Below are 17,448 nucleotides of genomic sequence, written 5' to 3'. Positions count from 1 at the left end.
ATTCAACAACAGAGTGGAGTGTGGGTAATTTATGTGTTCTTTAATTTAATTTAATTTACCGGTCTACTCGATTCGCATATTCTCTCATTTAAATATGTCAACTTTTATTGACAAGAGGATTTTGGACTTGAAATGAATATCCTGGACTGGTAACAATAAAAGACATAATCTAGCCATAAACAGGAGGGATATGAATATTCTGCCTAACAAAATACAGACTAGTAAACAATGTTGAACAAAAAGCCCAGCAACAGGCGAAAATGAAGATTCCGTCCCGAGAAAAAATTCCCTCATCAGAAAACCAAATGGTCGTGCCCTAAATATATTTAAAAGTGGTCGAAACATATATAGTCCATGTGTTTTAACTCGTTCTCGACATTGAAGTTAAACATTCATAATGTGTAAGCATTAAATTACAGTTACATGGCCATTTTGTGGTGTCGGTAAAGAAAGAATAAGACTGACCTGACCGATGATATAAGTAATTTCCATCCACAAAGTCAAGATATTAAATAGGTGTTTATTTTCAAACAACCAGTTCAGTGTTATGTGTTAACTTCAAAATCATGACTTCCCTCGTAAGTAAAAATAGAACAATAGAATTTACCCGCCAAAAAATTAACCAATAAATGGATAGCGGCTTAATGAACCGTGAATCAGGAAATAAAGACGTGCACTAAAACTTTTAACTGGGATTTAATATTGAGCCTAGACTAAGTCTAGGGTCCACGTCAATCATGAGCAAAATCAATTGGCAATAACGTGTAGTCAGTTATAAAAGGTCTCGATATTTCAAAATGTGAAACATATCAAACGAGGTAAAAAAGAGTTAATTAATGACAAAACAGAAAATAGATGTAACAACTAAACAGCAAACAACGACAACCATCCAGACTTGCGACAAGCACATGAAGATTTGGTATGGTTAAACATGTTTGTGAGCGCTCAACCTCCTTTTAACTTGGAAAAATGGTGTATCCACAAGAGCGCCAATAAAAAAAAAGTATACAAACATTGCATTGTGAAACTTTTTTTAGTCAGTTTAAAGCACCGACCATTTATTCATTTTAGGGGTTGATTCTTACTTTTGTTTTAGATGGGAAGTAAGATCGTTTTATCTTAGAGTCGAGAACAAATGTTTGTCCTATAAGACTCCCCCCCCCCCCCCCTCACTTAAAAAAAAAAGACGAATAGATGAATGATCGGTGCATAAAAATATGTTTTCTATGTTATTAAAATATGAGGTCAATGTACTTATTAAACCTATATTAGGCGTGTTTGATTTGTCAATACTTGTCATTTCCTGAGGCTCTTTACATGTGCATTATTATAGTGTTAGTAGTGCAAATGTAGTTTGCACATATTAAAATATTTAAAAGTATGTCATTGTAATAATCATGAAATATTTTCAGCCCATACTTTTTGGGGGATAAATCATTGTAAGGTTATCATCAGTCAATGTACATTTGAGGCATACTAACAAATAACTAAGCCTCAATGTCGGAACAGTACAAAACAAATAGACCAAGGTCAGTAGTAACAAGTGCCATGATATTTTGACCGAATAGAGTGAAAAATAAAAAGGCAGGACAGAGATTACAACTAAAAAAAAATGCAGGACAAAATTTTTCATCTTACCCCCCCCCCCCCCCTCCTCCCTTATAAAAAAAAAAAAAGCTCCCTAAAGACTGAGCAACACGAACCCCACGAAACTCTTGGGGGTAATTTCAGGTGCTCCGGAAGGGTAAGCAGACCTGGCTCCACATGTGGCACCCTAAATTATACTAAATACGGCTACCTATTAGACCATGTGTTGTTGTTTGTTGTTTGTCTTTTTTTGTTTTCATCGTTTTCATCGGATTAGTCGTTATTAAGAAAGTAGGTAATTGTGTAACATCTGATAAGAGGGTATCCCAGTTAGCTGTTTTTCTTCTTGAAACTAATCTTTCAAAGTCCTTCTATCACTGAATTTCTGCTTACCATGAGCAACATGACGTGTGCCACTAGAGGAGCAGGATCTATTAACCCTTTCAGAGCACCCGGTATTACACCCATTTTTTGTGGGGTTCGTGTTACTCAGTCGTTTGACGAAGTGTTTACTAGAGTTGTTTGCCTTTTTGTCGTCTTTCGTATTTTGCCATGGCTTTGTCAGTTTTCTTCGACTTATGAATTTTGAATACCCCCTTGGAAATATCCGCCTCTTATTTGGTTAAAATGAATTATATCTCTTTGTTTCTGTCTTTTCTGGATTTTTTTTATATAAGACTAAGTAATTGATAAAAATCTAAACCTTTATTTGTCATGATCCATGTGAAGAGATTTTTATTCGTGTTTCTCAGGTTTGGAAACTTTTTGCAATCTAGAACAAATTCTGTTTAGTTATGCAACCAATGTTAACATATAGCCTTTCACATGTGGAAAGCACTAAGCTAAAGTTTTCCCGAGACACTATTTAGTTTGCGTTCTTGTCTCCCATTTTCTATCCTGCGGTTACAAAACCTAAATTAAGTAAAGAAATTTCGTTTGTTACAGCTGTTATCATAATGCTAGCAAGTTAAAGGTTTGGTTGACTTGCTTGCTTTGTTTGAATTAATGTTTGCTCAAGCAAAATTGGTAAAACTGATAATATTTAAATGGCTCTCAAAATTGAATAAATTTTGATTGGTAGATTGTTCCATAATCATGTTTGCACAGGTTGTAAAAACTCACTAGCTACATTACACAGTAGGTATGGTGTCCAGTCTTGTAATTAAGATTGACACCTGCAAACAATATAAAAAGGCGGAGTTAAACCTGTATACAATATACTTAAATTTGATTGGATGTTGTCCTGGAGGTTAGTAATCTAAATATAATGTATACAGGTTTAACTCCGCCTATGGTTTTCGAAAGCAGACCTTATAAAAAAGAAGATGGGGTATGATTGCCAATGAGACAACTCTCCACAAGAGACCAAATGACACAGAAATTAACAACTATAGGTCACCGTACGGCCTTCAACAATGAACAAAGCCCATACCACACAGTCAGCTATAAAAGGCCCCGAAATGACAATGTAAAACAATTCAAACGAGAAAACTAACGGCCTAATTTATGTAAAAAAAATGAACGAAAAACAAATATGTAACACATAAACAAACGACAACCACTGAATTATAGACTCCTGACTTGGGACAGGCACATACATACATAATGTGGTGGGGTTAAACATGTTAGCGGGATCCCAACCCTTCCCCTTACCTGGGACAGTGATGTAACAGTACAACATAAGAACGAACTTGTTTGTTTCAAGTGAAATTACATATGATAAAATCAATTTACTTTTATTCCACAAGTATATCACATTAATTTTATTCATTACTCCCCAACTTATTTTCAATAATATTCGAGTTTTGAACATTAACTACGCATAATTGTCTTCTATTTCATTTAAAAATAACGAAATAGTACTAAAATGGTAAGAAAATTAAATCCTTGTCAATTACAAAAAGATAAGAAGACACATGCTGTAAATTGTTAATTTTTCAAATCATAGTTCGATAGTCCGACCTTAGCAACTATTGAATAACTGTAATAAACGCGCTGTCTCTTTAATATATTGGCAATTCTCTAGTATTTGGTGATATTTTTGTCTTGGGAACTTCATCTTTTAAATGGATGAGATATTTAGAAAGATATCCAGTGGTTGAGCAACAAGGAAATAACCGCTGGATAGCTTTCCAATGGATAGGCTGTTTATCCCTTGGATAGGCTATCCAGTGGATAAATTTATCCAACGTTTTGAGCAACTCAGTCCAGCTCAATACTGAACACTTGATACTGTGAACAAAGACATTTAGTCCTGCAATATCCTTGTTCCCAGATCAGATCTTTAGTTCTTGAAATAGAAGATATCATATACACTGTAAGCAACCATATTCAGTTGAGACTTTTGATAGATACGTAAAATGTACTTGAAAAAAACTTTTTATGCAAGATTGCAGGAATGTGTACAAAGGGTGATGGCCAGTAATTAATATGAATGAAAGGACACATGGGGTATACGTTAATGAGACAGCAATCCGACACAAAAACCCAAACGATATCTACGAGTCAAGTTCTGGTCTTAGAAGATAAATAGGTGTCTATACAACTCTAACACCCCCCCCCCCCCCCCCCCGGCCAGTAAAGAAAAGTTTTGAATTACAGATACTATAATACTGCTACCAACACCTTCTTCTCTGAAATAACAAACACACTTTAATATGCGAAAAAAGGCTGCTAACAAGTTCCTGACTTTTGAAAGATTCATTATTATACAACAAAATTAAACTAGTTATTAGCTCGCTTGGCCTAAAGGGTCATGTGAGCGATTGCCATCACTTAGTGCCCCATAGCGTAAACATTTAAAAAAAATCTTCTCTGAAGAAAATACTGGACCAAACTTTATCTTAGCTTTATGGTTACAATGTTCTTAATAAAGTTACACGGGCACAGCCATTTGTGAAGAACATGACATAGAGGTAAAAAAATAGCTGGCTATCTGTGATTGGTTGTTATATCATTTGCATATTTTCCCCCTGGAAAGCTGAAAAAAAGTTCATGCAAGCATATATTTGTCCTCAAAAGTATATTATCATGTCTGTCCGTCCATCCCATTAATATCTGTCACATATTTCTCAGGTCAGAGCGTCCTGGAATTTGCTATCAGGCTGCATGTGAACATGCTATATATACTATGCGATGCGGTTTCTGTTTATCCAATATACTTTTATATCTTAACACATAATGGCCATGTTTGAAATTATTGTTGCCGTGTTTGCAGGAACTACATATCATATATTATTCCTCTTGAAAGAAGATTTTTACCCTTTTTTGTGTTTTTTTTCAAAAACTGAAATAGAGAGAAACTGTAAATAGTAAAAAGAGCTGCGCCTCCTCTTTCTGTATGTCTGTCCGTCCATCCCATTAATATCTGTCACACATTTCTCACGAACTACAGGTCAGAGCGTCCTGAAGTTTGCTATCAGGCTTCATGTGAACATGCTATACTATGTGATGTAATTTCTGTTTATCCAATACATTCATATATTAACACATAATGGCCATTTATGAAATAATTGTTGCCTTTTTGCAGGAAGTACATATCATATATTGCTCCTCTTGAAAGAAGATTTTTACCCTTTTTTGTGTTCTTAAAAAAAAAAAAAAAATAAATTAGAGAAAAACTGTAAATAGTAAAAAGAGCTGCGCCATGAACGCATGATACACCCGTCGCCTTTTCAACGAATAACGTTCCATTACTCCTCAATGTCATATCAGAAATTTAAAGCTAAAAGGAGCTTATTTCAATAGATATAAGGCAGTCACTAAAGTTTCATGAAACTACTCAAAGCATTTTTGAGTTATTGTCCGAAAACTGGAAAATCCCCCTTTTTATGAATAAAATCCCACAACTCTGAATCGTAAAATCGGAAATTTATAAAAATCGATAGGGGCTTACGTTAATAGATATAAACAATTCACTAAAGTTTCATGAAAATTGGTTAAAGCATTTTTGAGTTATTGTCCGACATGTTGACGACGGACGGACAGACAGACGGGCAGACAGACGGACAACGGTATACCATAATACTTCTTGTAAACAGGCGTATAATAAACGGGCGTGTAAAAATGTTCAGCTTTTCAAATAAATCAGTATTGCCAAAATTGTCAACCGATTCCTCATAAGAATGACAATCTAAGTTTTCCTAAGCCTCTCGTTTGGTATGTCAACCGTCCTCTTTTAAATGAAGTCTTGATCAGTGGACCAGCAAAAGATACATAAAAACAAACAATAAAAATCCGTACAGGAAAACCAAATATCTCTGAAAATAACAGAATAAAAGATAACACACAGAAAAAAATAAACAATGTTATACTATAGACATTGAAGATTTCAATGCTACACTCAATACAGGAATAAATAATCTTTTGCATTGGCAAGCACAAACGGTATAGAATTTTAAAGCAGATAATAGCAAAAAGTTTTTTATACAGATATGAAACTATTAATCTTCGAATTGAGGTTCATCCTATCAAATATCTGACTCGTTGATTAAACAACAATATAACTATAACCTTTGTCAAAACGTCTATTTCACCAAAAAGAGAGATCTGAAGGATCATTCCTAAACTTTTACGCTTTATAGATAATGTAACCATAAAATTTTTGTGTGAAATATCAAATTCCTGATGATGGCATCATACCTCAACTATAAATAAATTTGTGATAAGACAACACACTTACACTTTTACAAAAGAGAGGCGAAGGATACCAAAGGGACTTTCAAACTCACAAGTCGAAAATACACTGCATGAAAACGCCATGGATAAAAGAAGAAGACACAAACAAACAAAAGTACACAAACCACAACAAAGAAAACTAAAGACTGAGCAACACGAACCACCAAAAACTGATGTTGCTCATATTAGCACAAACCCGGTTGATAAGTTTAATTTGGTAGGTCACATTCGGGAAAAAGGGGACGGGATTGTAGTTACGACAATTGGAACATATTCTTTGTCATCTGTGAAACCCTTCTATCAATGTAGTTGGGATTTTGTTTCTCTGTAATTTTTGCTGAAAAGCTGTGATACTTCTTGATATTTCAATATATTCGTTGATATATTTATTGGAAAAGATACATTTGATATAACTTGTTTCAACTGTGTTGTGGATTTATAACGTGTTTGTCTGTATAACTCTCTACAATTTTGTACACGAAGTCATTAAGGCCAAAACACAAACAAACATGAGTGAATCATGTTGCCAGTTTGTAAACATGTCAAGAAAATCAATGGATCAAGATCAACCTACCGAAAATTTGTGTATTGGTACAAGAAAAAGGGCAATGTCAGGTACAGAATATTGTGAACCCAAGGGAAGCCGTAGTACGAATGAAACGAATGATACAGCGTTGAAAAGCATTTCACCAGCAGATATACCAAAGATGAGTGAATCAGACCTATTTCTGTTCTCTGCGATCCAGAATCTAGCAAATAATATTTTTAACATGGTAAACAACAGAATGAGCCAATTAGAGACTAATATCGAAGAAAAGATCTCGGCAAAAATCCAGACGGTGCTGAAAACCCAGATAGAAGAAGAAGTGTCAAAAGACGAATTAAAGGAAGACATGCAAGCTATGAATACGAAAGTAGAAGATGTGCAGAAGTCTTATGAAAAACTCTCGAAGGAGAAAACAAGTCATTTCAAAACAGAAATTCGTAACAATACTATCATACGAAATCTTCACGATGATGAAAGAGAAAAAGATAATGCTGAAATTACGAAAAACCTGGTACAAGCCTTGTTCAGAGATGATCTCGCTCTACCAGACATGAACATTAAAAGTGTATTCAGAAAAAATGGAATATTCCAAGGAAATGAACATTACTAAAAGAAATAGGAAAAGACAAGGAACTTGTGTTCTTTGGAAATAAACCTTTACAAAACAAGACTCCGTGTTGAAGACCGTACTTTGACCTATAATGGTTTACTTTTATAGATTTTGACTTGGATGGAGAGTTGTCTCATTGGCACTCATACCACATCTTCTTATATCTAATTAGGACAGATTGCGGTTTGCAGTATGGAACTGTCGCGGTTGGTCGCTGAAAGAAAACGAGAACTCGCAGTTTAGAAAATTAGTGCTTCAGAATTCTGATTGTGATGTTTTTGCTGTATGTGAAACGTTTTTACGGGGAAATGAAAAAACATAAGATTAACGGATACAAATGGTTAGGTAACAACCCAGAAACTACGCATGTAATTGCTGTTAGAGGTTCTTGTGGTGTAGGCATTTTCGTTAAAAGTGAATTATGTAATGAATTTGAAATTACACTGCTAGATAGAAGTGTAGAAGGTATTCTTTGGATTCAGATGAAAAGTAAAACTTCAAATTTTTGATTATGTGTAGCCTACCAAATGAGTCGAAAAGACCAAATGATCAGATATCATTTTTCGAGAATTTACTTCAACAAGTATATTGTAACAAAACAATGGATATACCATTATCTGTGGCGACTTTAACGCATGATGTAATAAAAATAATAATAATAATAATAATAATATCTTTATTTAAAGAGAGTAACTCATTTGGATTAAACCAATTTTCAATAAGGCTCTCTACATACAATATCAACTACACGAATAAAACATAATTAATCTACTATTACACACATATAAACAATAGATGTATATATACACAAATATAACAACAACAACAACAAAAAAACCACCTATAGTTTACACTGTGGCTTAACTTATAAATTTCACACTTTTAAAAATATAATGACTTGTAAGAGTATTTGAATGCAGATATAGTTTTTGATTTTTTAATTTCACTGGATAGTGAATTCCACACTTTTGGACCACTAAAAAAAAACTTGATTTGTATAATTCTGTTTTTGATTTAGGGACAATAAAATTATCTGATGATGAAAGTCGAGTATTGTACGATTGTTTACTATTTGTAGGCACAATAAGATTTGATAAATATTTTGGTACCAGTTCATGTTTTGATTTATACATTAATAATGACTTGTGGTAAAGTATTCTCTTGGTAACCGTAACGGGAATAATTCCAGAATCCTTAAATAGTTCAATAGATGGTTTACGAATATCGTGTTCGTTTAAAATAATTCTAGCTGCCCTTTTTTGCAATTTTAGTAAACTGTCAACTAAAAACTTGTTACAGTTTCCCCATACTGAACAACAGTAATCCAAGTGTGGAAGAATATACACATCATGTAAAATAGAATTCGTGCATTATGATTCAAGTATTTCTTGATTCTTTTTAATAAAGCTAATGAAGAATTAACTTTTTTGATTATATGATTAATTTGATCATACCATAGAAATTGACAATGAGGGTCGGTTGAAAACAAAACTTTATGACAAAAGAGATGATTTCAGCTTCCTAATTGTGAACTTTCCATTTTTATATAGCAACATTCCAGCAGCGCCTGCATACGGGGCATATATCTCCCAGTTGATACGATACTCCAGGGCTTGTTATTTCCTATCATGATTTCCTTGATAAAGGGTTGCTGCTCACGAGGAAGCTATTAAACCAAGAGTTCCAAGTGGTGAAGTTGAAATCATCCCTTCTTAAATTTTACGGACGCCATCACGAGTTGGTTGACCGTTGCGGAATATCCGTTTCAGAGATGATAGCGGATATGTTCCTAATGTCGTAACTACAATCCCGTCTACTTTTCCCGAATGTGACCTACCGAATTAGACTTATTACCGGGTTTGTACTAACATGAGCAACACGACGGGTGTCACATTTAGAGCAGGATCTGCTTACCCTTCCGGAGCACCTGAGATCATCCCCAGTTTTTGGTTGGGTTCGTGTTGCTCAGTCTTTAGTTTTCTATGTTGTGTGTTGTGTACTATTGTTTGTCTGTTGGTCTTTTTTCTTTTATAGCCATGGCGTTGTCAGATTATTTTCGACTTATGAGTTTGAATGTCCCTTTGGTATCTTTCGCCCCTCTTTTTTAGATGTGGAAATGTTAAACTCAATCTTAGAAGCTATCGACCGTATCGAAAATGCAATAAAGGTTGAAGATGATGTTCATACAGCTTTGTATTCTGGTAAAAGATGAAATGGATACAATAACTACCGGTTGTAAAAAATGCAAAGAAACGAAATAAACGTGCTAAATCAATATATAAGCGCTACAGAAACCAAACCCTTGAAAATCAATGGAATATTGTGTGTGTAAGTCCCATGGCTCGTCCGCTCACATGAAGAACTTGAAAGAAAAGTTTTGTTCCATACGAAAGTCTTTCGATAAACTTAATCGTAAATACAAAGGGAGATATGTGATCAGCGAACAAAATAAACCGCAGGAAAAACTCATGATTTACCGTTAAACCAAAGAGCTTTTTGGAAATCAATAGGTAAACTGGGCATAGCAAATGAAAGAATGGAGACTATACCATGGACAGTCATGAATAATGACGGAAATATGAAAACAGACAAGAACTTTAATTGTGCTTGATTGTTGGAAAACAGATTTTAAGGAACTTTTAAATGAAAACGCTAAGTAAACCAGTCGTAGATGAATAATGGTGACACCGATTACAACCAACGTGACGTCCCGACGCTGAATGGACCCATCACACGTGAAGAAGAGATTACTAGTGCAGTTGATTTGATGAGATACCTGCAGAAGTAGTTAAAAACCCAACAGCCATTGAACTTTTGTATATAATCTGTAACGGTTGTTTCGAACTGGGAAAGGTACCAGATCAATGGACTACTTGTATAATTAATCCAATTTTCAAACCTGGATCCGAAGATAGAAAGATCCCTTTGAATTACGGGGAATAACAATAGTATCTGTAACTAGTAAAATATATTGCCATGTTCTCAATACTCGTTTAAATTCATGGTTCGATGTAAACAAAGTACTTTGTGACGAACAGAACGGGTTTAGAGAGAAACGAAGCTGCGAGGAACACATTCATACGTTGCATACTGTCATCAATGATAGAAAGATAGCCAGACAATCTACGTTTGTTTGCTTTATAGACATGCATGCGAAGAGCGTTTGATTCTGTGCCTAGAAATATGTTGTGGTATAAACATCTCCGAGTCTTTTTGTCATCTACATAAACGATTTGGTCGAGCGTGTAAACAACATTAAGTGTGGGATAAAGATTGACGACACTCAATTAAGCATATTATTGTACGCTAACGACATTGCTGTTATAGCGCCAGATGAAGCAAGTCTACAACAGATGTTAGATATTGTTACAACATGGTGTCAAGATTGGAAATTTCAGATTAACCGATCGAAAACCAAAATTATACATCATACAGATTCGTACAAATATCTGGGACTTTGGTTTGATTAACACTTAACTTTGAATAAAGCTGTAAAGAGGCTTGTGAAATCGGCTAGTAGAGCTCTTGGTGCCCTATTCGGCAAATTCGTTTCGGCGGGAAGTATGACTTGGAAAGATTACTATAAACTATACACATCGATGGTGGAACCAATTTTGTATAATGGCTGTGGTATTCGGGGAACAAAATCTTACAGTGTGATAAACAATGTTCAGACTAAAGCAGCCAAATATTTCCTTGAATTGGGAAAAAGAACTTCTAATACATCTGTGCGTGGCGACCTAGGACTTAGTTCTTGTCATACTACATTTTGTAAGCAAAAACTGTCATGTTTACGATTAAAATGCAAATTAGTCCACGCAGATGATGATATGCTGATTTCAAAAGTGGCAAATTAGGAATCGCATCGTAGAAAAGGCTGGCATTCCCAAGTAAACAAATGAATAAACGAACAAGACGTTTCTGATAAGTCAATAACGTTGGTTTGAGTGTGAAAACAGCAACACGCATTATCAACGACAAGTTACTCAATTTTAGATCAAACCAATTTTTGCAAGATTTGAACAACAATAAAAACAAAGCGAATGGCAATGAATTAAGAACGTACCGCTTATATAAGACGACGATAGAAACCGAACACTACATTACAAGCCAGCTTCCAAGAACTGTCAGGTACAATGGCATTATTTAGGAGCCGGGGGCATTATCGTTAGCTGTTGAGAAGGGACGATGTTCCAGACCGCAGATACCATTAAATGATAGACTTTGTAAATTTTGTAATACGAACTCTGTAGAAAACGAAATACATTTTTAATGGTTTGTCTCTTATAGATCTTTATATACACACATCCGATACGAACGTTTTCAAAAAGCGCTAGAACTCATTGATGACTTTGACAGAATGAACAGAGAATAGATTTATTGCGCTTATGATTAACTGTAGTTAAATACACACTTTTCTAGCTCATACATTGAATAGATTTTTTCTAAGGAGAAAAAGGTTTTCATGGAATTATAATTTGCAAACTATTTATAAAAATCAGTATTTTTGTTCTTTCTTTATATATTGTTTTCATTTTACATAAACTTACTGTGATAGCCAAAGTTTAAATACGTTTATTTTCTTTTTAAAAGATAAATCAATCCACTATTTTATTTACTATTTACTTTATCACAATATTGACATTTTTATAATTTTTTGATTTTTAATTTGTCAAGTGTGGAATTTTTTATGTCCTTATTTAACCCAAGCTTGTAAATAACTTATAAATTATATATTTTTAATGTGTTTAATTGTAAATTTAGTCACGTCTCGTAAGTCTATATATAGGCTGGGTATTGATATTTGTTTTAATTGTTTTGTGTATTGAACATGTATATTTACTTGTGAGATCAATATGTGACACTTTAATGAAATAAGCATTATCTTATCTTATCTATCAAGGAAATCATGATAGGAAATACAAGTCCGGGACTATCGTATCAACTGGGCCTCGGAGATTTACAAGTGAAGCTTTATTGTTCCTCATATTTTGTCCCGTTTATTTCCTTTTTCTGGTCTTTGTTAACTAGCAAGGATTCTATTAAAAATGTGTAATTATAACACTTGTTGGTATTCTTTCTACACCAGTTTGTCCATATCGGGACCAACTACATGTGGCGAACTTAAATCGGGAACGAAACCACATTGAGGACGAACTGAATTTGGGGCGAAAAACCTAGATTAGTGACCATAAAATTAAACTTCCGGTGTAAGATATTATTGATCAACCAGACCACTCTACTGTAAAGAAAAACACAGCGAAAGCTACAATGACAGCAATCGTTCCTATATTTTCGATTGCCCCAGTCTTTAATCTGACGTTTTGGTGATCCATGTCCTAGCTAGAAAGGTTAAATATTATCCATTTCTTGTCAAGATCAGTAATCATACAAGTCTTATGACCATGATAATTTCACACACACGGACATAATATTTTTCCACTTGTCGTAACCACAATCCCATCTGTTGCTCGATTTGACATTGCCGAATGCCACTTTATCACCGGATTCTTACTTGCATTAGCAGTACAACAGGTGTCACAAGTGGAGCAGGAACTGCTTTGGAGATCCCAGCCTGACCCAGGAACATATATATTGGTTAGATAGCTTTCATGTCGATCCGGCCCCAATAAAAAATATTAAAAAGGAATAAAAATAAAGATGAATATGAATTGTAATTCATAAATGTTTATGAATTTTATAATAATATAAAAGGTGTGAACGGTAAAAGAAGCTGGCCTTTGACGAATATTTTCATTGTAGATAGATGAGACATTTATTTGACTATACTATTATTTTGATATAAATATTTGAATTCACAGAGAAGACAGTGACGAAAAGAAATCATGGTACATTTCTTCTTCATGTTAAAAAATATAACCCTTAATTAAATTATTATAACTTTAAATAAAAGATCGAATATATAGACCTTGAAGTTGAAATGTTCATCCACAGGCACTTGTCTCTGAAAAAAATAACCTTTATACTGTAATATAACACAAAGTACCCAACACATGTTTTTGAGAAATAACACCCAGTCATGAACTTTCCGCTTTATTTTGAATCCACAGTTGTCTATAGCACTGAAACTTGTTATGTCGTAAATCTACATTTAATTATCTACAAAATGGTGTGTAACACGCCTTTATCTGTTGTCAGAATCACATGTAAAAGGCCTACCAAGTAGATAAAACGAAAATTATTTCTTTTTCTCACAGGGAACTGTACATGTTGTTGGCCAGTCTTAATTCATATTTTACCAAAAGTGAAACTTGTTCTTTTTATATGCAGGAAGAAAGAAAGCCAAAAACAGTCAGTTCACATCAAAGACTTTATCTTTCCTGCAATATTCACCGAAGAAATAATTTCATTCTTATTTTCACATATATGCGCCCCCCCCCCCCCCCCCCCCCCCCATCAATACTCAAATAGACAAGCTTGAATAATTAAAAGTATTGTCCACTTTTCTGGATTTTTAAATTCATCAGGATCTCTCAAAACCAAAAATTTGAAAGTCTAGGATGTATAACTACTTTGAGCTATGTAACCAAAAGGGACCTGAAAAGAAATTAGAATTGTCTAAACTGGCTATGCTCAACCTTTACCTTTACCCTGATCCAAAAAGCAGGACATTACAATTTTTTAAAATTTTATGGTACTTGACCTGGTACAGTTGCATTTACATGTGTTATTATTATAATAATTATAATTCCAAAGAATATTTAACGGTCTTCTTTTCACAGAATAATATTTGCATTGTCCATAGATGGTTTCTGAAATTGAAATCAATTGTTAAATAATCTCCTGTTATTCTTTTCCTTTTTAGGTTTAGTTCCTCTAGAAATGGCAACAATAGAGAAGTTGATAAAGGCATTTGAAGCCTTAAAAGTATTTCATCCACAAGGGACATCTACAGAGGAATCCTCTAAGTAAGTTAACTCTTGTCAATATTGTATGGTTTAACTTGCATGCTGGAAGCTTGCAGCTGTAACCATGACTTCAATTGTCCTTACTAAACATAAAAGTCTTTTCTGAAGCAAATGAAATAAATCATTCAGATGTGTTCCTTACAATATAAAATTCCAATCATACTATTGATAGAATATGGGTTATTACAGTGTTCTCCCCAGGATTTTTTGATAGCACCAGGGTAACGCGTGTGAACAGCTTGGTGAAATGATTCATACAATCAGTTGTGTCGCGTGGCGTCGCTATATTTCTAGTTACTGCAGTTTTTATGTCTCTTGTTTTAATTCTGTGGTACTGTGTTACATGTATGTCAGAATATTATTGGTTAAAAAGATCAATTAACAGTTTGTATACTTTTAATATTTTTTAAAAATAAATAAAACATGATTCATTACATGATATTCATCTAAATTTAAAGTAATTAAATATAAAATCCATGATCAATAAAAATAAAATATCATTCAAACAGGAACATATATATTGTTAGATATACTGTTCCCAGATTCAAAAGAGAACAAAAATGTTCAATTTAAAAAACTTTCTAGTTTCTAGAAAGAAAGTTGTTGTATGTGAAAGGATTCCTGTCATAAGGAGATATAAAATTAACAAGAACAAAATTGTGTTATAATTTGAACCAGTTTCTATCTTAAATTTTAATAAAAAGAAATTTTTCATAAATTTTAAAACATTTTGCCATAGATTTCATGTACATGTAAATATTAACCTTTCTTGTCTTTGGTGATAATCAAACATATATACAGACTTAATACTGCACTGAAATCTAAATCTTTATTTGTCATGATCCATTTAAAAAAAATTCCTAAATCTATAAATTTATCTTAGGTCTATAGATCTATAAGTTATATTCAATATCAACAACATTTTCCCACCAAAATGACAGGAAGTAGATATAAATAGATTTAACATGTGCTTATGGATTAAAATTGCAAGATCACTTCTGTTATTCATTAATGATCATATGGATATAGATATCCAGTTTGAAGGTACAGTCATGCATTTTATTTATAAAATAGAATAGATTGCAGTTAATTGTAAATAATCTTGAATATTCTACGTGAACTAACTGGGTCATATGATCCTTCCCCTTTGAATTACTTGTTGACAGTTTGAAACCGGAATATCATGCAATAACTATGTCATAATTAAAGATAATTTTTGCCATGGTTTAATCAGAGACATATAAAACTATAATATAAGTATTGAGCTAACTTTATAATGTACAAAATATGTACCGTCGTATGTACAACTATCGGGTCAAAACGGTTTGTGTACAAAGTATTTGCCGACTTGTCAGGTGGTGAGTGAAGCCTTAAAATAGTTATCTTTGATCATAAAGTTATGATCTCTAAATTAAAACACAAAAGAATCATGTAAAAAGTGTTAATTACATCGATTAAATCCAATCAACAAAGGTTAACCTCATAAAGGTAAATCGATCACGTGGTGTAAACAATCCGTGTTGAACTGGTTTGAACTGGTCAAATCTCACCTGGAGTTTTATACCGCACGAAAAAGATTTAACAAGTCGTTTAAAACTTTACCGATTTACGATTTTTTAACTGAAAATTTTAGCACCACGGAGAAAAATTATACATCGCGGTAAGAACGGTACCACCACGGTAAAAAATTATACATCGCGGGCCCGCGGTCCATTAAGGGCCACGAGAGAACACTGGTTATTAGATTAGACCGTTGGTTTTCCCGTTTGAATGGTTTTACACTAGTAATTTTTTGGGGCCCTTTATAGCTTACTGTTCGGTGTGAGCCAAGGCTCCGTGTTGAAGACCGTACTGTGACCTATAATGGTTTACTTTTATAAATTTTTACTTGGATGGAGAGTTGTCTCATTGGCACTCATACCACATCTTCTTATATCTATATATTATGTATATTTTACACGATATCTATATGCGGAAAACCTGATTATCTGTTTATCATGCTAGTTTTATGGTCTTATTTCTCTATTTTTAAACATTTTTAAGCTTGCCAAAATTTAGCTTGATAATTTCTTCTCACACATTGTGTCATCACTGATAACTTTTCTTCAAACATTGTGACGTCGCTAATAAGTTCTGCTCACATCTCAAAGCTTCGATACAAGAATTACAGAGTGACTGAGCAAGGGTGATATAGGCTCAAGGACAAAAAATATTAAAATTAATATTTTGAGAAGATGATTAAGCTTCTAACTTGTACAACTATTGTCTGTTTGTTATGTAAAATAATTTAATGATTTAGGAAAACATTTATATCTTGTGGGAAAAAACCTGTTACTGTTGATTGTATTGTATATTTCCTTCGGTTGTGATTATTTTTGGCATGATTTCAGGATGAAATTTTTTCTTAAGATTGATAAATAAACATGAAAGAAAGTGAAATAGAAAGATTTTTCAAATGAAGCATATATAGATTTCTGTGTATTTGACTAAATCATCTGGATTTCAAATAAATTTAGGCTTATGAATCATAGGGCAGCATTTTCAACAAACTAAATATTAAAATCAGATCTGTAATTTGGTATAGTACACATAATGTTGCAAGATCTTTTTTGTCAATGAACGCGCTGTTTGTTTTCATTGAATTTGGTGGAAAATTGATATTAATACTAGTTTTGACGTCATAAGGAGAATGCTGATACATAAATAAAAAAATAGACATTTTTTCTATCTTGTCATTGTTTTAACATAAAAGCCATTAAAGACTTATTTGAAAATTCTATTTAGCCTTCAATAATGAGCAAAACCGATACTTTAAATTTATCTATAAAAGGGCCAGGCAGTAAAACAGTTTCATTAAAAATAACATCATACAAATTACAAATCTACTTGATTATTAAAGCAGTGTAAGGGAGATAAATCAAATACATCATTGAAATTATCTCCCTTACACTGCTTTTAAATTATGTATAAAGTAATGGTTAATGAACAATTAAGATAATTCAAAACAGTGTAAGGGAGGTAATCCAAATACAACGTTTTGGTTACTTCCCTTACACTGCTTTTAAATTATGTTTAAAGAAATGCATATTTATAAAGGA

The 17,448-nt window shown here is 33.3% G+C and overlaps 1 protein-coding gene across 1 annotated transcript in view; it reads left to right on the top strand.

Moving 5' to 3' along the window:
• The first annotated feature begins 12,632 nt into the window (after positions 1 to 12,632).
• Positions 12,633 to 17,448, top strand: part of LOC127734693 (huntingtin-like) — a 74,646-nt gene continuing 69,830 nt past the window's right edge. The window contains exons 1-2 of the mRNA XM_052244685.1: positions 12,633 to 12,772; positions 14,248 to 14,350. Of these exons, the coding sequence (XP_052100645.1) occupies positions 14,265 to 14,350 (86 nt within the window). The 5' untranslated portion in view covers positions 12,633 to 12,772; positions 14,248 to 14,264. The remainder of the gene's footprint in view (positions 12,773 to 14,247; positions 14,351 to 17,448) is intronic.

The sequence above is a fragment of the Mytilus californianus genome, unplaced genomic scaffold (assembly GCF_021869535.1).
Source record: "Mytilus californianus isolate M0D057914Y unplaced genomic scaffold, xbMytCali1.0.p SCAF_3, whole genome shotgun sequence".
In the NCBI taxonomy this organism is placed as follows: domain Eukaryota; kingdom Metazoa; phylum Mollusca; class Bivalvia; order Mytilida; family Mytilidae; genus Mytilus; species Mytilus californianus.
The sequence above is the reverse complement of the archived record's forward strand: the minus strand, read 5'-3'. Positions and strand labels throughout refer to the sequence as shown.